The sequence below is a fragment of the Rhipicephalus microplus genome, chromosome 1 (genome assembly GCF_043290135.1).
Source record: "Rhipicephalus microplus isolate Deutch F79 chromosome 1, USDA_Rmic, whole genome shotgun sequence".
Lineage (NCBI taxonomy): Eukaryota > Metazoa > Arthropoda > Arachnida > Ixodida > Ixodidae > Rhipicephalus > Rhipicephalus microplus.
The window spans coordinates 26765192-26790959 of record NC_134700.1 but is presented as its reverse complement, the minus strand read 5'-3'; the positions used below and the strand labels follow the sequence as shown (position 1 = coordinate 26790959).

At 46.5% G+C, this 25768-nt stretch overlaps 1 protein-coding gene across 14 annotated transcripts in view; it reads left to right on the top strand.

Moving 5' to 3' along the window:
• Window positions 1–946: 946 nt before the first annotated feature.
• Hs6st (heparan sulfate 6-O-sulfotransferase) overlaps window positions 947–25768 on the top strand; it is a 476371-nt gene continuing 451549 nt past the window's right edge. For all 14 annotated transcript variants that reach the window (XM_075891380.1, XM_075891350.1, XM_075891365.1 and 11 more), the window contains exons 1-3: window positions 947–2144; window positions 8805–8982; window positions 18810–19123. In XM_075891380.1, the coding sequence (XP_075747495.1) occupies window positions 1660–2144; window positions 8805–8982; window positions 18810–19123 (977 nt within the window). In that variant the 5' untranslated portion in view covers window positions 947–1659. The remainder of the gene's footprint in view (window positions 2145–8804; window positions 8983–18809; window positions 19124–25768) is intronic.

Below are 25768 nucleotides of genomic sequence, written 5' to 3'. Positions count from 1 at the left end.
CTCGTCACCATGGAGGAGAGCCTGAGCTCAAAGAGGCTGGAAGTCCTTCATCAGAAGAAGGAGCGAGAAGACAAGCTCGGACAGCTCATGCACAGCATTGTGTTGGAGAAGCTGCCAGAAGAGGATGCAAACCAGCACGACTATGGTCGACCAACTCCACACGATGCTGCTCTGTACTACCTGGCAGGATACGTAGTGAAGAAAGCAGAAAAGTTTTCAAGCTGCGGGGACTGTAAGGCTACTCTTCTTGCTACCAATGACGTACCATCTGCAGCCATTCTGACAGAGATGCGGTCTTTTGTTCCGGGTGCCCTCCAGCTGCCATCAAAAGATTTGACGTCACTTCTTACCGATGTTGAGAGCGCCATAACGGAAAGAACAAGGGACAACGTAGTGTTTGGAGACCTGTTTTGGTGCATTGTCAAAGATTTGACACAAAGACACAGCCTTGCACAAGTTGGATGTGGTGTTCATTCTGAAGAGCTCTCTGCACGCATCATAAAGTTTTACCTGGTCACCCGCATGCATTTTTATGCAAGGTTCCTACGGCAACACAAAGACACAAGTGTGCAAGTTAAAGTTGCCAGGAAGCGTGCTAAGCTTTTGTGAATACCTGTTTGAAAAAATGTGCTTTCTCTGGACTGCAGCAATGCAAACAATTGCTGGGATGTTGCTTTCCTGGACCAGTTTGTTATTCAGTGTTGTGGACCGGTTTGCTAAAACATCTTGTACAGTACTGTTGATCAGTGTGGTCTGAAATGGAAGACCAGTGCATTTATGAATAAACCGCTGAACGAAAGCTGTTTACCTTGTTAACTTTTAATTCGTGCTAAATTGCTAGTTGCAGTGGTCATTCTGTGCCTGCCAAGATGCATGAATAAGCGTTTACTTTGCTTGTGATTTGGCCCTGCGAAGAAAAACCCCTATAGACTATTAGCCATTTTATTCCAAATCACGAATGAGAAGCAGTGGGAGGCCGCGCTGCTCAGCACAGACCCGCTTACGCAGGCCTTGTGTCACTAGCCCAGATGGCCGAAGACGCCGCTGGGAACTAAACGAATCCTACCATCGCCGGTAGATAAAACGGTCCCCCCCCCCCCCCCCCGCGTCATGACTACGGGCAGGGATGCCACCTCTTATTTCCGCATGAATCGGACGCAATACTAATGCAGCATGTGCGTTCTCTCTCAACGGCGCATTTTCGGATAGTAAAAAAAGCAGGGCATGCGCAAAAGCAGCGAAACGACAGATGGTTTTCGGCAGCTTCGAACTCGTTACTCGAAAGCATGTCGCGCTGCATGCTTTGATACAAGTATAAAAGGAGCTTCAGTGGCTAGGATGTGTTGCAGTGATGTTTTTGTAGTTTTCCATCTGGTTACGCGTGAAGAAACGCGCTAATTCGGCGCCCGTATAGCGCCTAGCAGGCGCAGCAGCTGAGAAAGCTGGATCTCGATGGAACGCTCCCGCCATCTGTCGGACAAACTGAAAGTGGAGACACCGGCGAAGCACGGCGTCGGCGGAGAGTTTGGCAACTGAACCTAGTCTAGTAACGTTGGCAGGCGGTGCATGTCAAGCGAGCCTTTCTACGTGCGTGAAGCTCTGCAGGCGTAGCTCTGCCGAGTGTACTACGTGCGCCCGTGCCGCGATGAGTGCGCGAGCATGGTCCGCCCCTTGCTTTGCGCACTCGTTGTATTCGTGCTCGTGGTGGCCGCGTACCTCTTCCCGCGACTGCCCAGCCACCGCGCGGCGAGTGTCAGCGGCCGCGCGGTGCTTGGACCTCCGCGTTTCATGACGCGTGAGGGTCGGCCCAGCAAGCTCTCCTTCGAAGACATGCTACGTGACGATTTCGAGTTCGACATGCGCGGCTCGGACGTCATGGTGTTCTTGCACATCCAGAAGACGGGCGGCACCGTGTTCGGGCGGCATCTTGTGCGCGACCTGGAGCTGGAACGGCCGTGCCAGTGCCTGCGCGGCCGCAAGCGCTGCCGATGTGCCCGGCCCCCGTCGGCGGGCGGCCAGCGCTCGTGGCTTTTCAGCCGCTACTCGACCGGATGGAAGTGCGGACTGCACGCCGACTGGACCGAGCTCACCGCCTGCGTCGACCACGCCATGGATCGCGCCGAGAGGGCACCCGCAAAGCGCCGGTACGTTTATCTCACTGATCGGAAAGACGCTCAACGAAAAATCTGTATTGCGTTTACCACCACCAAACGCGATGGAGACGAGTACGTTTCGTCTTTTCATTGTATTTTTCGAACGCTACCAACTCACCACATTCGCGATCTTTTTAAGCGTGAACACAGGAGCGCACGGCCTTTTCCCTACTAGGTCCTGCAACGTTTATTCATCTGTTCTGGAGTGTGTGTAGTGCTGAATGCTGACACGAACGCAAACAGTATTTAAATCGCTGCTCCGAAACTCGGCAGCCGAGAAAAAACGTTTCCTCTCGCCTTTCACTTTGTTACTGATGTCAGTGCCAGTGACCGCGCGCCTCTACCGAAGTTTCTCCTCGAGCTGCTAAAGCCAGCCAAAGCCACGACCTTCTCTATAAACTTACGACTTGCTCATGCCACCGCTCTCCATGTCGCCAGGTTTGCTTTTGCTTGTTAAAATTTTTTTTTTCAGTTCTCAAAAGTATCGCAGCACACCATGGCGCCACAACTAACCATCATCGCTGCAGCCGCCAAAGCGCTTTCCTGCGTGGTGGGTGCGTGCGTTGACTCGTTTTTGTGCCATTTGAAGGTTAATGTTTGTCAGGATATTTGTTCAGGACTCGGGAGCGTTAGGGTGCGACAGGTACAGCACCATTCAAATAATGGTTTACTGCTGTGTTCCATTCCGCAAGTCGAGCGGCGGGTGGTCACCTAAGATATCGTTTGACGAGTTTCCCGTAACTTACATTCGACAGCGTCAATGCTAAAAGCTCGTCGTATAGAACAGGGACAGTTCAAAGTGATTTAGTCAGTTAGAACGCATGGTACAGATACTCGCGTTTCTAGAAAACATTATTCCCTTTACCGAAATGGAGCACGACAAAAGCTGTTGTCATTAAATGCGTTATATATTGCTGCTCCAGTGATAAAAGCTTGATGACATCGCTGGTGAGACACACATGGAAACGCCAGCGGCGCTCGGAACAGTGGCAATAACTGCAACGAACTGCTGCAGGTGCGAGAAATCACTGTAAGAACATTGCGCTAATACGCCGGTATTATCGAGAACTTCCATCGACCATTCGACGTTCGCCAGACACAACTGCTCCCTTCTATTGTTATCCATGAGCAGTATCATTGAAGGACAATATGCAGGGAATAAAACTCACGCGGGTCATCGCATGCGTTTTTAGTACCGTGTCCGTCTTTATTTGTGTTGCAGAAACTCCGATTTCATGTTTCACTTCGTTACAAGATTGAAGTCTTAATTGCCTATGGACAAATTATTTCTGTAACTTCTAGACAGCGGTTAGGTGGGGCACACTGCGCAATACAAATGGGTGGTGACTTGCATATTGCTTGCCTGCGCTTAGACGAGGACACAAAAGCGCTCTTGCAGATTGAGTTCCTATGGAGTTCCTGTAGTGAATATCCCGGAAATAACCACCATGGTGCTTCTCACAGCTAGAATGTTGCTTCGATTCATTGGATCTGTGGGTTGCTTGACCGGCGCGTTATAAATAAGATAAAAATTGCAGAAACGCGCACACACGAGTGCACCACTACAGCAGCGCGTGGTCTGCTATGAGGGTAAGTCGTGGTGGCACCTCGCGGTATCTCTGGTCCCTACGCACCAATTTTCGGGCCCACACGCCCCCATAGGGGTGGCACCGGTGAGTAGGTCGTAAGTTTATAGAGGAGGTCGTGGCCAAAGCTACTGTATAAGCCTCCGCCGCAGTGGTCACGGGATCGAATCCTGGCGGCGCCTTCATTTTCGATGGAGGCGAAATCTGTAGGCCCGTGTGATCAGGTTTGGGTGCACGTTGAAGAACACCAGGTGGGCGAAATTTTCGAAGCGTTCCAGTGCAGCATTTCTCCTAATTATGTGGTGGTTTTGGGACGTCAAACCCCACATATCGATCAATGCTATTGTAAGTCGGGGAGTTTCCTACGGTGTTGAAGTAATATAGCAAACTGGGCTAATGGGAACATAGTTGTGTCACTCGGCGAATATAAAAGGACCCAGAATATAAGAACGTACATGATGCAAGTGCTGTCTAAAAACTGTAAAGTTTATTAGAAAAGAAATGTGGAATAGATAAAAGATAGACAAAGGAAAGCACTAACAAAACCTTATCAACCCCAACCAAGCATCTAATCACGAATGCTGTAGATATAAAACCTGGGCATTAGCGATAGCAATTGAGGGCTGGCTCACACACCTGTTCTGTTCTTTATTATTTCAAACGCGTCTGCGATTTCTCACGTTCGCTGGGCCTTGTGCACATCATCATCATCAGCCTAACTCTGTCCACTGCAGGGCAAAGGCCTCTCCCATGATCCGCCAATCCACCCGGTCTTGTGCTTTCTGCTGCCATGTTATACCTGCGAACTTCTTAACCTCATCAGCTACCTAAATTTCAGTCTCGCCTTCGTGCATTTGCCTTCTCTGGTAATCTAGTCAGTTTGACTTAGTGACCAGCAGTGATCCTGCCTACGTGCCCGGCCCATGCTCATTTATTCTTAATTTCAACTATGATATTCTTGACCCCAGTTTGTTCCCTAACCCACTCTGTTCTATTCTTGTCTTTTAAGGTTACACCTATCATTTTCCTTTCCATCACTCGATGCGTCGTCCTCAGTTCAAGTTGAACCCTCTTTGTAAGCCTCCAGGTTTCTGCTGGGTAGGTAAGTACGAGTAACATGCAGCTGTTATACATCTCCTCTTGAGGATTAGTGGCAGATTATCGTTCATGATTAGAGAATTCTCGCTGAATGGGATCCACCTCATCATTATTCTTATAGTTATTTCACTTTCATGATTCGGCTCCGCGGTTACTACCTGTCCTAAGTAGATAGGTTCCTTTAAAAATTCCAGCGTCTCTCAACCTATCACAAAATGCTGTCTTCTGCCGAGACTGTTACACATTACTTTAGTTTTGTGCATAACAATCATTACTTCTACTTTTCTGCTTTCCCTATCTAGGTCATTCATCATGAGCTGTAATTCCTTCCCCGAGTTGCTCATCAAGGCAATGTCATCAGCGAAGCGCAGATTACTAAGATACTCTACATTAACTTTTATCTCTAACTCCTCAGTCTAGGGTCCTAAAAACCTCCCGTAAACACGGGGTGAATAGCATGGGAAAGATCGTGTCTCCCTGTCTTACACCTTTCTTTATTGAGATTCTGTCGCTTTATTTATGGAGTACTATGGTGGCTGTGGATCCGCTGTAGATTTCTTTCAGCATGTTTCTGTAGGGTTCGTCGACGCCCTGATTCCGTAGTGTCTGCATCACTACTGATGTCTCGACTGAATCAAACGCCATCTCGTAATCTATGAAGGCTATGTATAGGGGTTAGTTCTATTCTGTGCATTTCTTTATTACCTGATTGATAGTATGAATATGATCCTTTTTCTTTTTTGCGGAGCCTGTACGAAATCCTGCCAGGCGCATTGGTTAATGGAACTCTAATCTCGCCCTAGTTCTATTAGCTATTATTTTTGTAAATAGCTTGCAGAGAAGAGACAGTAAGCTGATCGGCCTGTAATTATTCAAGTCCCTGAGGTCTCCTTTCCCGTGCATCAAATTGATGTTGGCATTTTTCCAAGATTCTGTTACCCTTCCCATTGAGAGGCACCTGTATATAAGGTGGCCATTTTTTCTAATACGATTTCTCGGCGATGTTTCAACAGGTCTGTTATTATCCTATTCTCACCAGCGGCCTTACGTCTTCGCAATCCTTCTAGGAATGAAATGAGGCAAGGCCGCAACCACTTCCTTTGTCGTTACTGGTAGAATATCAATTACGTCTGGGCTATTATTGGTTCTGACGAATCAATATGTCCGCACATGCCGCGATTGTCAACGACGAAAATTCCCACCTTTAAAACCAGCCGAAATGCTGCAACCAGTTCAAGTGCCCATCATGCCTTTTGCTCAAATCGAAATAGACCTCCTTTGACCAATTCTGATTTCACATGCTGGAAACAAGTGGGTAATTGTCGCTACCGACTATCTTACTTGCTACACAGAAACAAAGGCTAAATTAAGTGGCACCGCAGTAGAAGTGGCACGATTGTTCATTGAAAATATCGTTCCGAGGCGTGGTGCCCCTAGGATCATATTAACGGTCAGAGGTACCACTTTCACAGCCTTGCACCTAAATTGAGTGCTTGAGCTCAGTGGAACAGCTCATCTAAAGACTACCTCCTACCACCCACAAACTAACAGATTAACAGAACGCCTCAACAAGACAATTGCCAATGTGTTAAGTATGTATATTGACATGGCTCATAAAAATTGGGACGACGTTCTACCACACAAGACGATTGCCTATAATACGGCACACCAGGAAACTATCCGAAGCATGCCATTTAGTCTTCTTCATGGCCATGAAGTGATGACAATGCTTCCATGACTGTGACGATGCAAACACGGATGCTCAAGCTTTTACTTAACGAATTCAAGAGGCGAGGCAGCTTGCACGCGTGGGAATCGCCCGGCAGCAGAGTTACGACGCCTAACGTTCTAACCTGCGACACCGATACGTCACTTATCAAACAGGCGAGAAAGTGTGGGTCTGGAGCCCTATTCGCCGACGCGGCCTTTCTGAAAAGTTACTAAAGAGGTGTTTTGGTCCCTACAATGTTGTACGGTGCCCAAGTGAGGTAAAATACGGGGTCATTCCTGACACTCTCTTGCAAACTCGCCAGCAGAAATCAGAAATCGTACACATTGTGCTGATGAAGCCATACTGCGCTGAGTCAGTTGCATAATACGTCTACTATATACGCTGTATATTTCATAGCAGAGGATCAGGACGATGTTCTCCCTGGAGGGAGGCAAGTGCCGCATTCAACCTGCTGAGAAGAGCTCGCGCAGCAAGAAAGGAAGAAGTTTTTGCGCGGTCCTCTTTAGCGCCTTGCATAAAATTAAAATGAGCTCTCTTATATTCGACTTCTGCTACTTCTACGTCATGACAATATCATCCTAATCGTTCAGCTCCTGTACCGGTAGGTCTCTGTACAACTCCTTCGCCACCTCAACTATTCTATCCATATTGGCTGTGACCTTGTGTTCCTTCGATCGTTCAGCCACCGTGGGAATGATGGATAGTACACAAATTTGTCTAGTCTTCTTGCTTGCAGGCTTTGAATGAACTTGTGGCTTTGTTTATTGTTGCATTTCGCTTTTGTTTTGAATGAAAGAACAAACAGTTTTTAACTTCGTGACCGGATTTGAGTTGCTGAGCCCAAGAGGTTAAGGTGGTGTGGTGTAACTGTTTAATATGTGCTGATTTTCGTCTCATGACTAAGCAGCTCCAAGCTATGCGATGTCAAACAGAGCTGAAAGTACGTGGATTATACAAATTTGTGTATTCCGCATGATTCTCATGTTGGCTGCAGTGCTGTGCACTAGTGCGAGCTCCCTCTGGTGTATTTATAGGAAAGTCTATGCTTGTGCCATCACTGGCCCTTCAGTGTGTAATTGTCACTGGTGGCTCAAATGATCATGGCCTACCTAGTACAATCGTAAGGGTACCCTGCAGCGCAGTATTTTCCATAGCAGGTGAATACTTGTTTGGATACATAGCTATCGAGGATGACTGCCAGTTGGGCGTGTTGGTATATGTTCATGATGAAACAAGCGCTAAAAAATACACACTCTCGGAGAGGACACAGACGTCTCACATTGCTATACTTTACATAGGGTACCCTACAACTGTTTATTATAGTGAGTAATTCAATGCACCCAGCTACATCTGCCATTACCCCTACTGAAGGGGCTGATTTGTTTTAACCTGGCAAAAATTGGCCATAAAGGTGCAACTGCTTGAGCCTGCCTCTATTTCTGTGCTGATGAATGGTTTCCTGGCGTACCTCAAGGAGCTGGCCTTCCTTTCAATGTGATGTTAAAGGAGCAGTGACACAATGATCCACATTTCACGGCTGAAAATGTTGCTTGCTCAATAGCATGATGGTAAATTATTTGTCGATTGTCTTATAGTGCCCAGTTGCAGTTCGTTTGTTTCTAAAAGCACAGTCTGTGGTGGGACCCAGAATGGGTCTCAGGTAAACATAGCTGGCTGCATGAGTTGAAAGAATTGCGTTTGCACAAACACTATGCTGACAACTCTTTTCGAGGAAGGCTCCCTGGGTTCTGCTATAATTCTCTCTTGGATATTGTAAGCATACTTGGCCCCCTAGAAAGCTGCTGCCCAAGCAAGGACCTTTGTACTCCCCTGCAAGTCCATGAAGCAGGGGCCCATTGCAGAAGCCTGCTAGGAGAGAGTGCTTGCAAGGGTTATAGCAGCCAACACAAACTTGTGATGGGGGTAGCTATTGGTAATTAACATTGCAACCAAATTGGTGTTGATGTCACGAGGTGAAGCATTTTGTGTGATGTTGCATGACAGGTACTTTAATCCTATTATAATATGTTCAGGCTCTGCTAGCTGTCGATATTTTGTATATGATGTGTGAATGTCCACACAGATCTATCCCACAAGTCATAATGCCTTTAAAATTTAATGTCAGTGCTTCTTTAAAAACCCCTCGAGATGTTATGTGCAGCATCAGTTTGAACAGCTTGTGAAAAGCAGTAAGATGCTTGGAAAGGGAGCAGTGATGAATGGATAAACTTTCAGGTACTTTTATGTGACGCTCTTGCGGGAACCTGTAGCCCGTTTCTTGAGTGAGTTCCGGCATGTTCAACGTGGCGCCACTTGGCGAAGCTCCCGTCACCTGTGTGGAGGTCGAGCCCCCACTGCCGATGAGCTGCCCTTCTGCTTCAATGGCACAGACTGGAGAGATGTCACCTTCCAGGTAAACCTGCTCTCATTTTGCCCCCTACACTGTACAATACGAAACACACTGTTTATGGCATTACCCCTCTCCCCTTTCCGGATGGCCAGAAGTAAGAACAAACGTTTGCATTTTGTACCAGTAGTGCATTGTTCGAAATGTCAAACAAGTGGCCTCGGGATGTATCATCAATGTCTTAAAAGCACGGTAAATTCGATGACGATGTCTAGAAATAGATGTGACAGACATTCTGGTTGCATGCATGCAGTTATTAGTGAAAATTGCTTTAATAATGTGCAATCCGACTCAAGATATGAGCTATTCGCAGCATTTCTGAAAAGGATGACGTCTGCCGAGAGATCGCCACCATGCTTACACACTACCTATGGTCTGTAGAAGTCACGAGCCTCCGTGGAGAACGCGTTTTGCTGTTGATGCGACTTGCTCAACAGAAGCTGCATTGGCACCACGCATATCGCTGTGGATTACTTGGGACGCATGCGCAACTACTATTAATTCAGCGGAATAATTCTAGGTAGTACACGGTTGGGACTCTAGAGGCCCCGAGAACAAGCTGCAGCTGTTTTGACGTCCCGGGTTGGCTACTGGCTGTGATGGATGCCCACAAATCTGAGGGTTTGGCACAATTTTCATTGGTATTATTATTTTGGCGCAGTTAATTTGATTTGGTGCACTTTGACGTGGGAGTGGAATCACTGCTAATGTTAAATGCCGATCCTGCTTCTGCAGCCCTCAGGTTGTCACTCTCTCCGACAGTTTTTTGTTGTGAAATTCTCTGTCTTTTGTCCCCCTACTACTCGGAGTACCCCGTATTGATCGCCAGACAAGGCCCGTGTTTTGACACTGCCACCGGTCTTTCGAGGACCGGTGGGCTGACTAGTCTCCCTTCAGTTTTTTATCGCTGGTGTTGTTACACTATCATTGACGTCGCTAGCGTAGAATGACCACAACATCTGCAGCATTGTTAGCCGCTGACTGTACTTGATTGTCTGCATCTGTGCTTTGTATGGATCAGAGTCGTATAGTTTCAGTGCACGCACTTGCAATACCCCTCAGGCATTGATAATTCGTTTTTTGTTTTAAGACCTATTCGCGCTCACTTTGCACTCTGCTCAGCATGCCCTCTGCGTGCGTACAGAAGCATTAAAACGGCTGTCACATGGAACGAATTACGAATAACGAAGGTGGTGGGGCCGTGCAAGCCCACCGGCACAACAATGTGATTATTTGACCTCTGCGTGCGCAGGGTACTCTCTTAAGTTTTCCTTTGTGTGGGTTGCACATTTCATGGACCTTTCATGCAAGCTACCTGACCTGCCTTCTTTCCACGTGTTTAAGTTTTCAAGGTCGCCTTTTTGTCCTATGCTCCTCTCTCTTTATCGTAACTTCTTCACCCGTCTTTAGTGCTCCGCGACGCCAGCCGTGCTGGCTGGAATTAAGTTTTTTTTTTTTTTTTTTCAGTCTAGAAGCAGTTCCACTTGCTTTGGCTTGTAGTTGCAAGTGTACATCTTGCCCGCTGTTGGTGTGTGTGTGTGTGTGTGTGTGTGTGTGTGTGTGTGTGTGTGTGTGTGTGTGTGTGTGTGTGTGTGTGTGTGTGTGTGTGGTTAGGATGGCAGGTGGAAGGCCTTCTGCATCTTTTCCTGCTGCTCAGCACGACATCAAAAGTGCAGCCGCTTGGCCTGGGTGTAGTCCATGCGTTCAAGACTTAATACAGGTGCTGCGTTGTGGAGCGCATGCTCATAGATGTTGACCACCTTGCAGCCAACTTGCTGCGTCAGGTGTCTCTGTATTCAGCAGTGGACATGGGGAAGACCTTGTGGGTGGAGATAACGATTACATGTGTGCGGAACTGTTTTCGCGAGGCCGTTCTGTCAAGTTTTGGCATTTACTACACTCTGAGCATATAAGCCTGTATAGCAAGCTTTTGAATGTTGAAAATGATTAATCGATGATATGTTCATTTATTATTGAAGTGGGGGCTATGCGGCTGTGTGAATTTACAATAGTGTCAAGACAAAGAAAGACGCTGGGGCTCGGGCACGTGGGCAGCTAAGGGAAGGTAGAAGAACAAGAGGCAGAATAAGAACAGCTGACCCAGTATTGGGTGTTGTCTCTTGTTCTCTGTCTAGTACAAGCCGACAAGTGAACCCTCTGCGGGAAGCCACCGGTACGTGTCTTCGTGGTTCGTCGGCAGTGCGGCCGCTGCTTCAGCTGCCCATCGGACCATCAGTGGACGATGTCCATGCTTCCTCTGTCGTACCAGAACATCACCCAATGGACACTATGCTACCACTTCGCGGCCGTAATACGCATGGGCTCCTGTCCTTTGGGAATGCTGTTCAACCTTCCCACGGCCTGCATTCCCTGTCCAGTACTCTTCCAACATACGAGCCGCCAAGAAACACTGTTCATGCTTCCTTGGACGTGCATGTCACCGCCGTGAGTACTACTAGAAACACGTACTTCACGGACGCGAACCAAAGTGATTCAGAATCCTGGTGCGACAGTGCCGTGTAACTGCGGCGTACCATCGCACTACTCCACGCCGAGACTAACAAACTGACAGCGTTGATCGCCGAGCGAGCTCCTACAATGTTGCCAGTGTTGTGTGACATTAAAGCAGTGTTGGATGTAGCTGCCTCATTCGACCTTGAGGCAAGCACACCGGAGCAACGCAGGGAGCTTCGGTCTTCTCTCATCGAGCTGTCCCACCAGCTCGACTGCTTCGCGTCGGTGATCTCTGCATTGCCACCTCGCACAATCACCAGCCATCTGCGAACTACCGGAATTCCACGGGGTCCGGAACGACGCTGACAGCTGGGTGGCAACCGTCAACGCCATAGCAATGCGCGAGGCCTGGACGGAATCTCAGAAATGTATCAATAACAGACCCTTTGTTATTCAAGACTGCAATGCTTGTAACTATACGCAGTTTTCATTATCTATCTTTGTCTTGTATGTGCTTGAATTCTTATACATTTTTAGTTGACTTATGTTGCCTTCCTGATTTGCGCATCTGATACTTGTTTCTTTATTTTGTCTTTTTTTCTTGTGTGTTATATATGTTGTACCCACCCCCTCTGTAATGCCCTACGGGCCCTGAGGGTATTCTAATAAATAAATAAATAAATGGACCGTGGCTGTAGACCGTCTTCGGGAAGGTGCAGCGGCGTGGCACCGGTATGAAGGCTTCAAGCAGCAGTCCTGGGCGGAGTGGAGCTTGAAGCTCGTAGCTGCTTTCAGTCCGATTCTCTGTGCCACCTGCCCATGCAACTCGACCTTCTCTCACGACGGAACTTGGGAAAAGCCCGACCTAGAGAATGCAATTCGAGCCCCTACCATCCTGTCATTTCTCGGTGACCAAGATGTAGGGAACAATCTCGATCGTGTAACTCTGCCTTGCACAGGCATTTCTGCTGTCATGGAGCAGCGGCCCGATTGTGCATCCGTGTCTGGTAGGTCTCTCACGGCAAGTTTTGCAAAACACCCTGCGACAGGCCCCAACGAACGTCATCCGGAGTAGTCGGAACATTCGGTAGACGCTGATGCGCCAGCCTCCATCTTACTGGGCATTCTACCGCGTCATCAAACGCACGTGCTTGTGGATTTCACCATGCTCATCCTTAACCAGACGGAAGCGGGTCTGCACGCTTTAAATGATTCAGTAACCGAGCATGAAAGCATTTCCGTTTTGCAAAAAGACACCTCTCGAGAAATGAAGTATATCGAGGAGATTCCTGCTGCTGACCCTGACCAAAGTGACCACAGTCTTCCTTTGCAGGTCATGAACTTTGCATCAGTATTAGACCCGGGAATACCACCACCAGACCTTTCTCAGGAGATACTGTCCTCGCGCTCGTTGTCATTTGAGGACATGGAGGCGCTCACATCTATCGTACCAGACACAACTGAACCCCACCAGACCATGATCGTCAGAAACAAAATGCACTCCTTACCGCTTCACAAACCAGGCCTATAGGGATGCGAACAAGATCAGCCGTAGCCTGACACAGCCATGTTTGCAGACGACTCATACATTCATTTTCGAAGACGCACCTACGCTCAGCCGTGCAGACACTTGGCTCCCAAGGGATGTTTCCTTTGAGAAAATCCAGACACCTAGCCATGCTGAGGCCACTGCCATTGAGAACTTGTCGAGGACCAGCCCTCGTGCTGTTCCCTCCTAGGACACCAAGTCTGCACACGACAGTTCGCCAGAAGTTACCAGGTGGACAACTTCAGAGAGTTCTGCTGTAATATTGATGCTCAACCATGAGCTGCGTCGCAACTCATTTCGAGAAATGGCACAAACGTCCACACGGCTGCCTCACAGAGCGTCCCTCTGCAGTTCAGTCCATCAACGGCGGTGGGACAAACACCAGCATTTCCAGGTTACTCTGCGACCTTGCCGGAACAGTCAGGGCCGTCCGCCTGAGTGGTATTCTACGAGTTGTCAGGAAATGTTGTACCATAGACGAGTTCAACTGCAGCAACAAAGCCAATTCCGCCCACCAGAATACACACTGACAGATCTTCAAGCAGAAGCACACCATGGCGTAGACCAACCGGCTCGAGGCAGTGAGTGTGTCCAACAGAGACGCTTCCCCCAGACCGTCACTCCATGTTGCATTGTGGTTCGGGACGACCACCACGATGCAGCCAAGCCCACCCAGCAGAAACTTTGCCGCCAGTTCCGCGCGCACAGTCATGGCCGAGTGTCAAGACGAAGAAAGACGCTGGGACTCGGGCGCGTGGGCAGCTAAGGGAAGGTAGAGGAAGAAGAGGCAGAATAAGAACAGCTGACCCAGGATCGGGTGTTGTCTCTTGTTCTCTGTCTAGTACATCACAATACATAGATCTTTTCACCTCTTAGCAGCCCTTCACTGCACTGGTGAAACCACTTTTACAGAAAGTTACTGCTGGACTAATATACACCTATTTGATGGTTTTGAATACTTTAAAAGTTTAAATATTAAATTTAAATCGTAGCAAATTCAAATACTGTGATATTTGTCAAACCCACTTGAACTAGGCTTGTGCCTAGTTCTAAGTGGGTTTGACTGTAACACATACGTTGACCAGTGCTGGGTGTTCTTTCACATTTTGGCTACATTTCGACATATGTTTGCTTTTTAATTACCCTCATTCATGGACAAATGTAGATGTATTCACATGTGTATGGTATAGTATATTAAAGTTCTGCTGTAATAAGCAACAGTTGGAAGGCGGTGCTTGTCCGTTTCACTTCTTTCACTTCTGTGTACCCTTCTATGCTGGACCTGTGAGGTTTAAGGTTTATTTTATTTTTCTGTACATAGAAAAAAAAAACTAAGCAAAAGCAAAAGGCTATCAAGCCTGGCCTTTCAGGCATGGCTTCATATATAAAGAAGAATATCATTACTGAATTAGACGTGGACAGGGGAAGAAAGAATGTACAAGGATGAATGCTGACAGTCAACCAGGGCTGGGCTGTATCGCGATACAAGAGTATCGGGATAGTACTTCAGGGATACTTTTGAGTATCTGTATTGCTTTATCGAGATACTTTTCAAAATTTTATCTGTATCTCAGTAGTCAAATACCTTACGATGTTTCGCCCGTATCGCGATATTGTCTAGGACATGGGTATCTCGTTACTATTTTTATTTGGAAATGAGTTGAAACGTGTTTAGAGTGGAAAAAAATTTTTTTTTTTATGTGACCTTGGCAGTCGATGGGAAGATATGCGCCCATCATTTCTACATCTTTGCTGAGGGTGAAACTGACTCCTACCTTCTTGAAAGCGAGCTAGTCCCTTTGCTACCCGCATCCTACTTGCACCTTCAGACAGAACTGGAATGTGTTTGAATGATCGCCTGCTTGAGCTTGCTAACAATGTTTTACTGCCATTTCGAATTCCAACAGTGACATTTTCATTGTGAGGATCATTGTATACTGCAAGATGGGTGCCAACCAACAGTGCCATTTTTAAAATGTGTTCCCTAATGTAAATTGAACGAGCAGTGCTTTTTTTCTCAGTTTTTTTTACTCTTTTTCTTGCGGCGCCCATTCGAAAAACCAGAGCCTATCGCAGAAGCCACAAAGCACCCAAAGAATTTGGTGTGCCATCAACGATACTTTTTTCTCCAAAGAATTTCTCGAAGACACCAGCGTCGCCCCATGGCGATTCGAAGAAGGTTTTTTTTGCCTTTCCTTTAGCACTCCTTCTTTTCTTCGTTCTGCTTTTTCTGTGTTTCTAGGAAACACCAAACCTTCAGCTAGAAGTAAGCACTTGTCTTCTTTGTTTATGTGTTCTCCTCCTGCTTCGTGCTAGACCACTTCAGCAGAACTAGAAACCAAGTAGCCTAACTGCTAGTCTACAAAGTAGAAGGTTGTCAAAGTAAGCGCGGCTATTACAGCGACAACAAGGAATTCAGGGGCTTTACTTTTTTATTAGTCAGATACTCATGCTGACCGCTGTGAATAAAATCAGACCTTTTCTCAATTCTTTTGTTTATGGTTCCAGTGCATAGTTTGAACTATGCTACTTCTAGCATAGCTGTTACTGTTGCTGAGAAATATCCCGATTTTGGTGTACATTGCGTGTGACTCTGGCTCTCATACAGCATAATTTTTTATTGCACCTGATGTCTGTAAACATGTCGTTATTAGCAATTATGTACAGTGTAAGCCTCCTTTGTAATGCTTTAATGGCACTCAAAGTACGGTGATAAAATAAAGAATATATTTAATTGCAAGTTTCAATACGCTGCATATTTTAAATATTATGCTGCACATAAGAAATATCTTCACAAAGTATTACTGTCCCCGACATCGAGAAAAAGTGTTTCAGTATCTGTATTGCTGTATCTGTATTCCGGAATACTTTTTTCGTCTTTTTGCAAAAGTATCTCTGAAATATCCCATTACGTGAATTACAAATGCGTCTCATTATCTGTATTTCAGGCTTCCAAACCACGCATTTTGATATCTGTGTTTCAGAACACTTTTCAGGTATCTCTGCCCAGCCTTGCTGTCAACAAAGCTTTTATTGTGTGTACGCACATGTGTAGCTTGTAAAAAGGGACGGCTGGGTGAAAGGAAAGGCAAGTGCACTTGGTTCTAATCCACTGTATTCTTATCGAGTTTGCTTGCGAACCCTTCAAAGCATGGCCTCTTTCTGGGTCTCCTGCAAGGGATGCAATCACCTAGTCGGCGACAATCGCTATAAAGACCAAAGTAGCAAAGCAGAAAGTTTGTCTTGTTGCCTTATTGGCGAATGGACTGCCACATTACTGCGCAACTGAGATGTGTTCGTTCGATCATTCATTTTATTCTCTCAAAAGTATGCTTGAGACATTGCGTGAGGGAGTGCGTTCTAGAGAGGCAAGCAGTGTAGTGTAAATTACGATGGGATGGTTTCGAAAAGTCTCATCAATGCTTGAAGGTAGGTGACATTGGTGGGGAGAATGTTACTAGCCTCTACTTGTGCACAGCAAGAAGGATCGGGGGGGAAAAGTGGGGGTGGGGGCTTGTAGTGGACATAGAGTATACATATAGACTTTAGAGGAAAAGCTGGGCCGGAAAAGCTATAACCACTAAAGCACTGACAACTTGGAACGTTCTCATTGTTGCCATCAGAATAATTTAAAGAAGTCCTAAATTTAAACGTTTAAAACACTCAAATTCTCGCAATACAAATTTTGAAGAAGCATGCTCACGTAATAAATATAAACGAAATTTGCATAGAATATATATAATCTACTTATAGGAAAGATACAATGGCTGTTTATCCAATTTACGGAGTGCGGAGAGGAGGGCTCGCAAGGTTTTTTCATTAGATGGCGCCATCTTTCTTCTAACGTTGAGAGCGTGGCGATGCGGCGTGTGGCCAATAGCACCGACTAGCTTGCACGCTGGGCGAAACGGAGTCTGTGTTTTTTGTTGCCGTGAGCCGAAAACTCGACTTCATGTGACTGTCTCTTACTGCGACGTTACAGAGATCCACGAAACAGAGAAAATGCCTGGTGCAATTGCAGCATGCACTGGCGACTGTGAGTGAACGTCACCCAAAAGCTGAGTATCGTTCCATGATGGCGGAACCCAAGCGGTTATGGGTTTTAATGCATGGGCCCTATGGGGTGCTTTTCCTCTCGAGTCTGTATATTAACTCTATGGCAGTGGATATACTGCGTTAAAGGAATTTTTGCTGGAAATTTTGTTTTTTAAAATGCCAAGCAAGTGCACCCACCTGAGCAAGACGCCCCCTCTTTCTATAAATGTATACAGTGCTTATCTAAGGTATTAGATGGCCAGGAGAATGATGCACTTTCGGCCAGGCTCTCCATTGTTGGCGAGGCACCACCAGAAAACCGCAGGTCTCTGCAGGCCGAGTGCACGGAATTCTGTATCAGACTCTGAAGAGTCATTTTGATGAGTTTGACGAGGAAAATAAAAACAGTAAACAAATTAGGAATTTTATCAGAAACATGTAAGGGCATTTTTTGTATTTTAGAGGCTTTTGAATTATGGTCTGGGACCGAGCTTGGCTTTTTTTCCCAAATCTGGTTGGAATATACTTTACCGTGTCGGAGAGTTGGGGGACTCTTGCTTGGCATTTTTCGGTGGCCTGTTCAGAGATGTATGGCTTATTTAAAGGCAATATATTTAACAATTTATAAAAAGGTTAGAACGTGCGATTTTCCGTTTTGTATTCGATTGGGTAAGTAACCTGTGTTTTAGTGCCGAGATGCTGGAGTTGTATGAATAGTTAGACAGCATGAATTATGCGACACGGTTTTTGACAGGCTCGAGGGCATAGAGTTTCTCACAATAATACCTAGAATAAAGTGTGGCGCCATCGTCTATGTGAATTTCTTAAGGGGCCCTGTTGGAGCGCTAGGAATGATGGTATATGTGTCTGAGACTTGTGTTGGCTGGTGTTGGGCGAGGCTTTGGCTCAAAAGCGAACACGGCTGCGTAAATAAAGCTTTTCTGAAACAAAACATTTATGAGCAGATGTCATTTACACGTATTACATTCTAAAAACGAAGTCCACTCACCTTGACGGAACAACCAAATGGCAAAAGAAAGAAACAGATGACATGAGAGTGTTGGTGGGAACGCTCGTTTTGTTGTTTGCCTGCCAGGTTTAGCTGCCATTGATAACTTTTTACGCTTCGTAAAATTGTACATCGACGCCGAAGGTTTTATTGTTAAATAAAACACGTCTTTGTGCAATGACAAAAGTAAACAGCTTATTATGTCCTCTTTTAATAAGAAATCAATCATTTTAACGTGAAGCCAGACGTGTCTTCGAGGTATACAAATCAGAGTCAAGTTTAAAGCTCACATATACCATCATTCCCTCGCATCCAGCAGCTCCCTAGCGCCAGATTTCCCTCTAGGTAAGTTTGTGAGAAACTCTATGCTCGAGATGTAAGTGAGGTTACTGTGATGAGCACTGAAAATCCTCCTGCTTTGGCCACACAAAGGTTTCAAAAGCAACATGCTTGATAAGAGGAGAGATGAGCCAAAGGTTATAATGTGCATACCTTAGAGTACAGTTAGCAGAATTTAAACAGAAGTGTACAAGTATCATTGCTGTTTCCCGATTCTCTCACATGCCCAGCTTTCAAGCCATAATTGCTAGCTCGAAGCTGATGGTAATGTTGACCAGATGCTGGCACTATAATTGCAGCTGTCATTGAACAGCTTGCTGTATTTTCTTGGGACTAACATCTAAAGTGATGTGGTTTGCAGTAAGAGCCCTGAAGAAATGTTTCTAGCATTACTAGGCTCATTCAGATTTCACTTAGTGGCTGTGCTTGATGACGCTATGGCTGTAGGAGTTTCTGGCATGTCCGTCGAACCTGGCCGTGAACCGGCAGACACGCATGCTGGCTGACCTGACCCTGGTTGGCTGCTACAACCGTTCGAGCATGAGTGAGCACGAGCGTGACCTGCTGCTGCTGGCCAGTGCGCGCAAGAACTTGCGCAGCACAGCGTTTTTTGGCCTGACCGAGGAGCAGCACCTTTCGCAGCAGCTCTTCGAGGCCACCTTTGGTCTGCGGTTTGTGCGCCCCTTTGAGCAGCTCAACGAGACGCGCAGCACGGCTGCCCAGGGCCGGGTGCCGCCTGACGACCTCAAGGCTGTGCGCAGGTAGTTCCCTTCTCTGGGAATGTGTATTCTCCTCAGTTGGCATGTCTGTCGCTTTCTTTTTTGGTTCCAAGCTGAGCTACTGTGGATAGTAGTATTAAGATTTGTATAGCAGTAACTGGCACAATGCATGGCATTATGAAAATTACCATACTTACCATATACAAGCGTGTATCACATGCTTTTAAACTTTGGAATTTATTTATTCAGGCAAAAGTAATCTGTATGTTTGATTTTCAAGTGTTGCTTCATGGCAGTGCAGATTTTCTCTGAATGTAGTTTCACGGCATGGCACTCCCGCTTGGCAAAAAAAAATCACCTTTACAGGGGGCCCATATTCGCTCAAGTATACAGGGCTAACATAAATGATTCATTCATTTCAGAAAGGCTGTACTTTCAAAATTATTACACATACACACATGAAAGATACATAAAAACAACCACAAACTGACCAAGTTTATGCACTCTGTAACGTACTGTAGTGTCAGTAGTACGAGGGGTTAAGGCCAATTGAACCAGGAACGGCACACTGCTTTATTTTGACATTACTTGGCAGCCATCTTCTTCACTTCCCTCCTGTACAGGGTTGCCTTACCGCATTTTAACATAGGCTACGTATGGACACTACATCATCTTCCTGGGAAATAAAATTACTTGTTCACTTTAGAAAACACAACACTTTTCACGGGACTAGGTCGTTGCCAGGCTTGTTGAGGATACTACAGGGACAGAGTTTTAGGAGGTGTAGGTATAGCTAGGTCTGAAGGAGCTGCGCCATGGCTTCGCACCACTGCACCATCTAGATGCGGCCTGTCGGTCTGGGTCTGGTGTTGCTTCACGTAAATAGTACTCGCATATTTGAAGAAACTTTTATCACGACAACTTGGTACTCCATCTCTGGATGCTGTGATTTGAGAGCCAAATACTTTGGTGACTGTGGATGGACGTGCATCATAGCACAGTGATGGGAAACATGCGTCAAATGGACATTACTGCACCACACTGCTCCAAAAAGGTATTTTTGTATAATTCGTGCCATTGCTGCACCACAAGCTGGTTTTGGAACAAAAAGTTATGTTGACAACATGCATCGTAAGCAGATATTATGTGATGGTCGCCATTTTGTACTTGCGCTCCTGCAAAACCACAGAATCTACCATTCAATTATTCTGCGTGATTGAGGTGGTGATTTTTCTTGTAATCAGTGGTAGAGAACGAACCTGATGTGGCAACTACCAAAAAGCACGCCAGTATGACTTATTGCCTACGAAAAGCCTATGGGTATGGCAAAGTGCTGTTTTAAGCTTACTGCATGTTTTTGATAGCTGGCAACTACTTGAAAGGGATAAAACGCTGATTGCTGCCATCTCACTCGTGCGGGACTGTGTTCAGTGGGCACAACTTTGCAGAAACGAAAGCAGTTCCCTGTTGCGGAGTTGAGCCATGTGGATCGTGGGGACTGAGACAGCAAGCCTAGCACACGCTTTCACGAAACAATTGTCCAAACACGCCTCCGTCTACTGCCAGGACGGCTAGAACATCTCTTGCAGAAAGCTCACATTGTCACGTGAACGCAACAGGCTACGCGCTGCATCTGTGCCCAGTCTGAAGCGGAGTGCTCGCAAGTGCATCAGCATGGTGTGTACGCCAAGTAGACGAAGCGCTGCACGCAACTGGCCAACAGACGATCGGCTCCCTGCTATGGTACTGTGTCGCAAAAAAAATATGCCGTATTTACTCGCGTAATCCTCGCACTCGCCTAATTCTCGCACCCCCCACATCGCCCAAGAAAAAATACGTTTTTTTTTCCTCGAGTAATTATCGCATCCCCGAAAACTGCCGCAATAATGTCGTCTGCTCATTCCAGCCATTGATGATGATAGCGCTTACCACCTGGCGCCATCTCTTAAGCATCAAGCGTACTATTGCACGGAGATCCAAGCCAAGCTGAAGTGGCCTGTGCGCGTTGCGGCGTGTTTTGTGTATTGTGTCGGTAGTTTTGGCACTTTATGGGGCGATACTGAAGCCACACGGCTGCTTCAAGTTGCAAATGATAGATCATGCGCTAAACAACGGCAACAGGGCCGCTGGTATGCCCTTCGGAGCCTACGAGTTTTGTGTTCGCTACTGGTGACGGCAGCTGAAAGCCACCAAGACGCGTTGGGCCTGCCGTGTGCCTAAAACTGGGATTCATGGTAAACTTTATTTCTTCAGAAGGGAACTGCCAACAATTCTGTTAAATAGCCATCAGCCCAATACTGACGACCTAGGCTTACTTTTTGAGGGCTCCTGTTGAGCGTCGACCGCTACCGCTACGCCCGCAACGCCCACAAGATTTGCGTATGGTATTCTGATTCTCGACTATTTGCTTCCACTTTTTGTGTCTCAAATAAATTTTGCCTTCTGTTGAACCTCTGCTTTTATTGTTGAAGTAAGTTCTAATTCATCATCATCATCATTATTACTTAAGGCAGGTAATAACCGCGGAGCCGAACCACGAGATTGAAGTAACTAGAAGAATAAGAATGGGGTGGAGCACATTTGGCAAGCACTCTCAAATTATGACAGGTAGATTGCCTCTATCCCTCAAGAGAGAAAGGTATATAACAGCTGTATCTTGCCGGTACTTAGCTGCGGAGCAGAAACCTGGAGACTTACAAAGAGGGTTCAGCTTAAATTGAAGACGACGCAGCGAGCTATGGAAAGAAAAATGGTAGGTGTAACCTTAAGAGACAAGAAGAGAGCAGAGTAGATTAGGGAACAAACTGGGGTTAAGGATATCATAGCTGAAATCAAGAAGAAGAAATGGACATGGGCCGGGCATGTAGCGCGTAGACAGGATAACCGCTGGTCGTTAAGGGTAACTAACTGGATTCCCAGAGAAGGCAAGCGGGTTAGGGGGAGACAGAAGGTTAGGTGGGCAGATGAGAGTAAGAAGCTTGCGGGTATAAATTGGCAGCAGCAAGCACAGGACTGGGTTAACTGGCGGAGCATGGGAGAGGCCTTTGTCCTGCAGTGGACGTAGTCAGGCTGATGATGATGATGATGATGATGATGATGATGAAGGTGCTTTTGGGAGAATTACGATTTGTGGCCACTTCGTTTTCTTTTTCGCTCTCTGCATTTTCGTTCTCTGCATTTTCGTAGAAAGTTTTCCCCGCGTAATTCTCGCACGCCCCAACTTTGCATCGGTTTTCTGGCAAAAAAAGTGCGAGGATTGTGCGAGTAAATACGGTATTACAGTCGACTCCTCTTAAACGGAACTTGAAAGGGATCTATAAAACTGTTCCATTTATCAGAAGTTTCATTTAAGCAAAGTACACTTATTTAGTGAACCAAGACCTTTATTCAAATTGCACAAACCTCACCTTACTCATGAGGATGAGTAGGAAAAAAAAAAAGGAGTGAAGAGTGGTTTGTTTGGCAAGCTTGAGTTGTTTTTTTACAAGGTACGCACCCATGCCTGATAAACTAGCAAGAAATACTGGACAAGCATCATGCCCAAAATAGCGCTGCAAAGTTCGACAGCCTCTTGAACTGATGGGTTTGGTCGCACCACTGCACTGGCAGTATCATCACATTCATCGCTGAAAGGTTGATCGCCATCTTGCACTTTGGCAATCATTTCCTTGACAGTCTCTTGATGCCAGGTTCGAACATTTTCATCAATTGATTCGTAGTCCTGCAGCGTGAAAGGGGCAGAGGGCACGACCTGACTGAATACTGTCTCAATGTCGGCATCAGGAGGGCTTTCTTGTTCATCAGGTACTTCTATCTTGCGCCTGAAAGCCAGCATGGTGAAAGCATCTGTGTATTGTTGTTGTCTTCACTTGCTCCCAGGCACAAGCCAAAATATGGATGGCTGCCTATAAATCTATGCTGTAGAATTTCCCGCTGCCTGCTCTAAACAGCATTTGATGGAGCAATTGTCTGCGGTAATGAACTTTACTGTTCTGAATAACCTCTTGATCCATCGGCTGCGTCACTACCACTGCATTGGCTGGGAAGAACTCCAAAGTGATGGCTTGGAGTCCTTGAACCTGACCGTGGGCTCGGCAATTATCCACAATGAAGACAACCTTTCTGCCTTGCCTCGTAAATCTTGCGTCTTCCTCTCGAAGCCAGTTTTCGAAAATGGCCGTGTTCATCCACACTCTTCCGTTCCCATGGTGCGTAACGGGAAGGTGTCGAAGGCCTTTGAAACAACGTGGGTGCCTTGATTTTCCTATTACAAACAGCTTCAATTGCTCATCTCCTGCCATGTTTGCACCCATCAGCACAGTGATGCGATCATTACTGCATTTCCCTACAGGCTTCGGCTTTGTCTTTGATAGAAGGGCTTTATAAAAAAGATCCATCTCGGCGATGGTGAAGACGTCTCGTGGCTCAAAGCTCATCAAAATTTCCTTAAGCCGCCCAGGTTGCCAGTCGGTGCAAATGTTCCTGTTGACTGCACCACTCTCACCTGAGATTGCTTTGAAGACTAGGCCATGGCGTGTTTTGAAGCGGCTGGGCCATCTATCGCTTAGGGCAAAATTCTTAACACCCATTTGCATGGCAATCTCCCGAGCTTTCTGCTCGAGAATTGGTCCGCTTATGGGCAAATTGGAACTCCGTGCATGCTTTAACCACAGAAAAAGAACTTTTTCTAGTTGATTATAAGGTGCTGTCTGCATTCGTTTAGATGTAAAGGTCCCGTTCTTAACAGTGCCTTCAATCATTTCTCTAACGCACAATTGACTCGCCGACTCTGCTTCCACAGCCGCAAGCGAGAATGTCTACTGGATTGGCTTGTCTCGATCTCGAGGTGTTGCCATGGTTGTGAGACTACCTTTGGCATGAGATAGTCTATGCTGTGTTTGAGGGTTTGTGCCATTTAACCGTAGGTGACCAGTAAGCACTGTTTCAAATAACCGATGAATTTTACTGTGCAATGCATATAAATCTAGCCATATGAGCCCGTTTAGTTCCGTTAATGAGGCATTTTCGTTTAAGCGAGTTTCGTTTAATAATACTGTGAGTTTTTGCTAAGTAGTGATCACGTTTATCGTGGACAGCGGATTATGTCCGTTTCTCACCACGTCATTCGCTGCGTTGGCTGCGTATCTCCGTAGTCTGCAGTAATTTTGGAATGCTTTTTGGTGTCGGCATTATGTAGCATCGGACCGTCTTGCGAGAATGCCAACCATTTCTGAAAATTGGCAAAGATGAAGTAAAGAGTCATTGTGGGCCCTTTCGGGAGCATTTGCTGTGGCACTGTATTTCTTCTTTAGTGATGAAGGCGCAATCAAAGAAATTCAAATTGGCACTTGGTCATAGGCATGCGCACAGGGGAGGAGGCACTAGGCCAGCCCCATACATTGACATCATAGGGAAGGGGGTGCAAAGTCAGCCTATTGAGGTGATAGGAAGGGGGGAGGTGCTGCATCTAATGTCTGCTTCCCCCCTCCACCTGAAGCGGAATACTGCACATGCTTATGTACTTGGTGCTTAATGCATACTTCGTTTAGTGCATAGTTAGCCACGTTTTCGGTAGGTTCGCGGCAGGTGTGTACTTATCATGACGTCTTGGTTGCGACAGCGTTATTTCAAGGAAGACCTCGCAAAACGAACAGGCAGAGCCTGCACACAGATGATGATGATGACCCAGAGTGGCGATGAGGACAAAGAGATAAGCTGATGATGGTGATTATGATCAAGCAGGGATGATGACGATGTAAATAACAAACACCCACACTAATTTCCTCCACTTGGAAGTGGGCATCCTGGCCGCCCTAAGTCAAAGTGACGAGGAAGGTTGCAAGAAAGTTTCATGCGAGAAACGTGGACAATCTCGGTGCTGTGGTAACGGAGGTCTATGGGGCGACAAGTGGCGTCACATGATAATTGACCGGCCAAGTCTGTTCCAAAACTATGTATGGCCCGTTGAAGCGCGGCTGGAATTTGTCACAGAGACCAGGAGTGCGAAAGCAGCACCTCAATAGCCAGGTCGGAAAGACACAACGCGATGGGATGCGTGATAGATGATCTTCTGCTCATGCTGTTTTACTTCAGTATTGATGTGAGCCTGTTGACGAGACTGGCCCAGGCGGGAAATGTATTCTTCGCTAGAAGATCGACATGAATTAACATGGCTGTTAACGAAGGAGATGTCAAGAAAGGGAGAGGGACATCCGTACACAAGGTAAAACGGTGTATAGCCAGTTGATCTCTGAAGGGCGGTGTTGTAGGCGAAGGTCAGGAATGGTAGGAGAGTATCCCAGTTTTGTGGTTGGTTTGAGCGTAAAGTGGTATCATGTCAGCAAGGGTTCGATGAATTCTTTTGGTGAGGCCGTTGGTCTGAGGGTGGTGGCTTGAAGCTGTCTTGTACATAGTTTCAGAAGCGCGCAGTACTTTATTTACCATTTGTGACAGGAACGCTTAGCCACAGTCACCAAGCCAGGGGTCGAAGTGCTGCGCCATTTGCGCCTTTCTGCGCCAATCTGACCTGCTACGCCAAGCGGCGCCTAAATGGTAATTTGCGTGTGCAACGTCGAATTTAGTCAATTTTTATCATCAACCGAGCAACACGCCTGGGCTACACAAAGGGCGCAACCGCATCCATATCAAATTAGTTCGGTGACGTCATATTTTGGTTCATGCATGAAT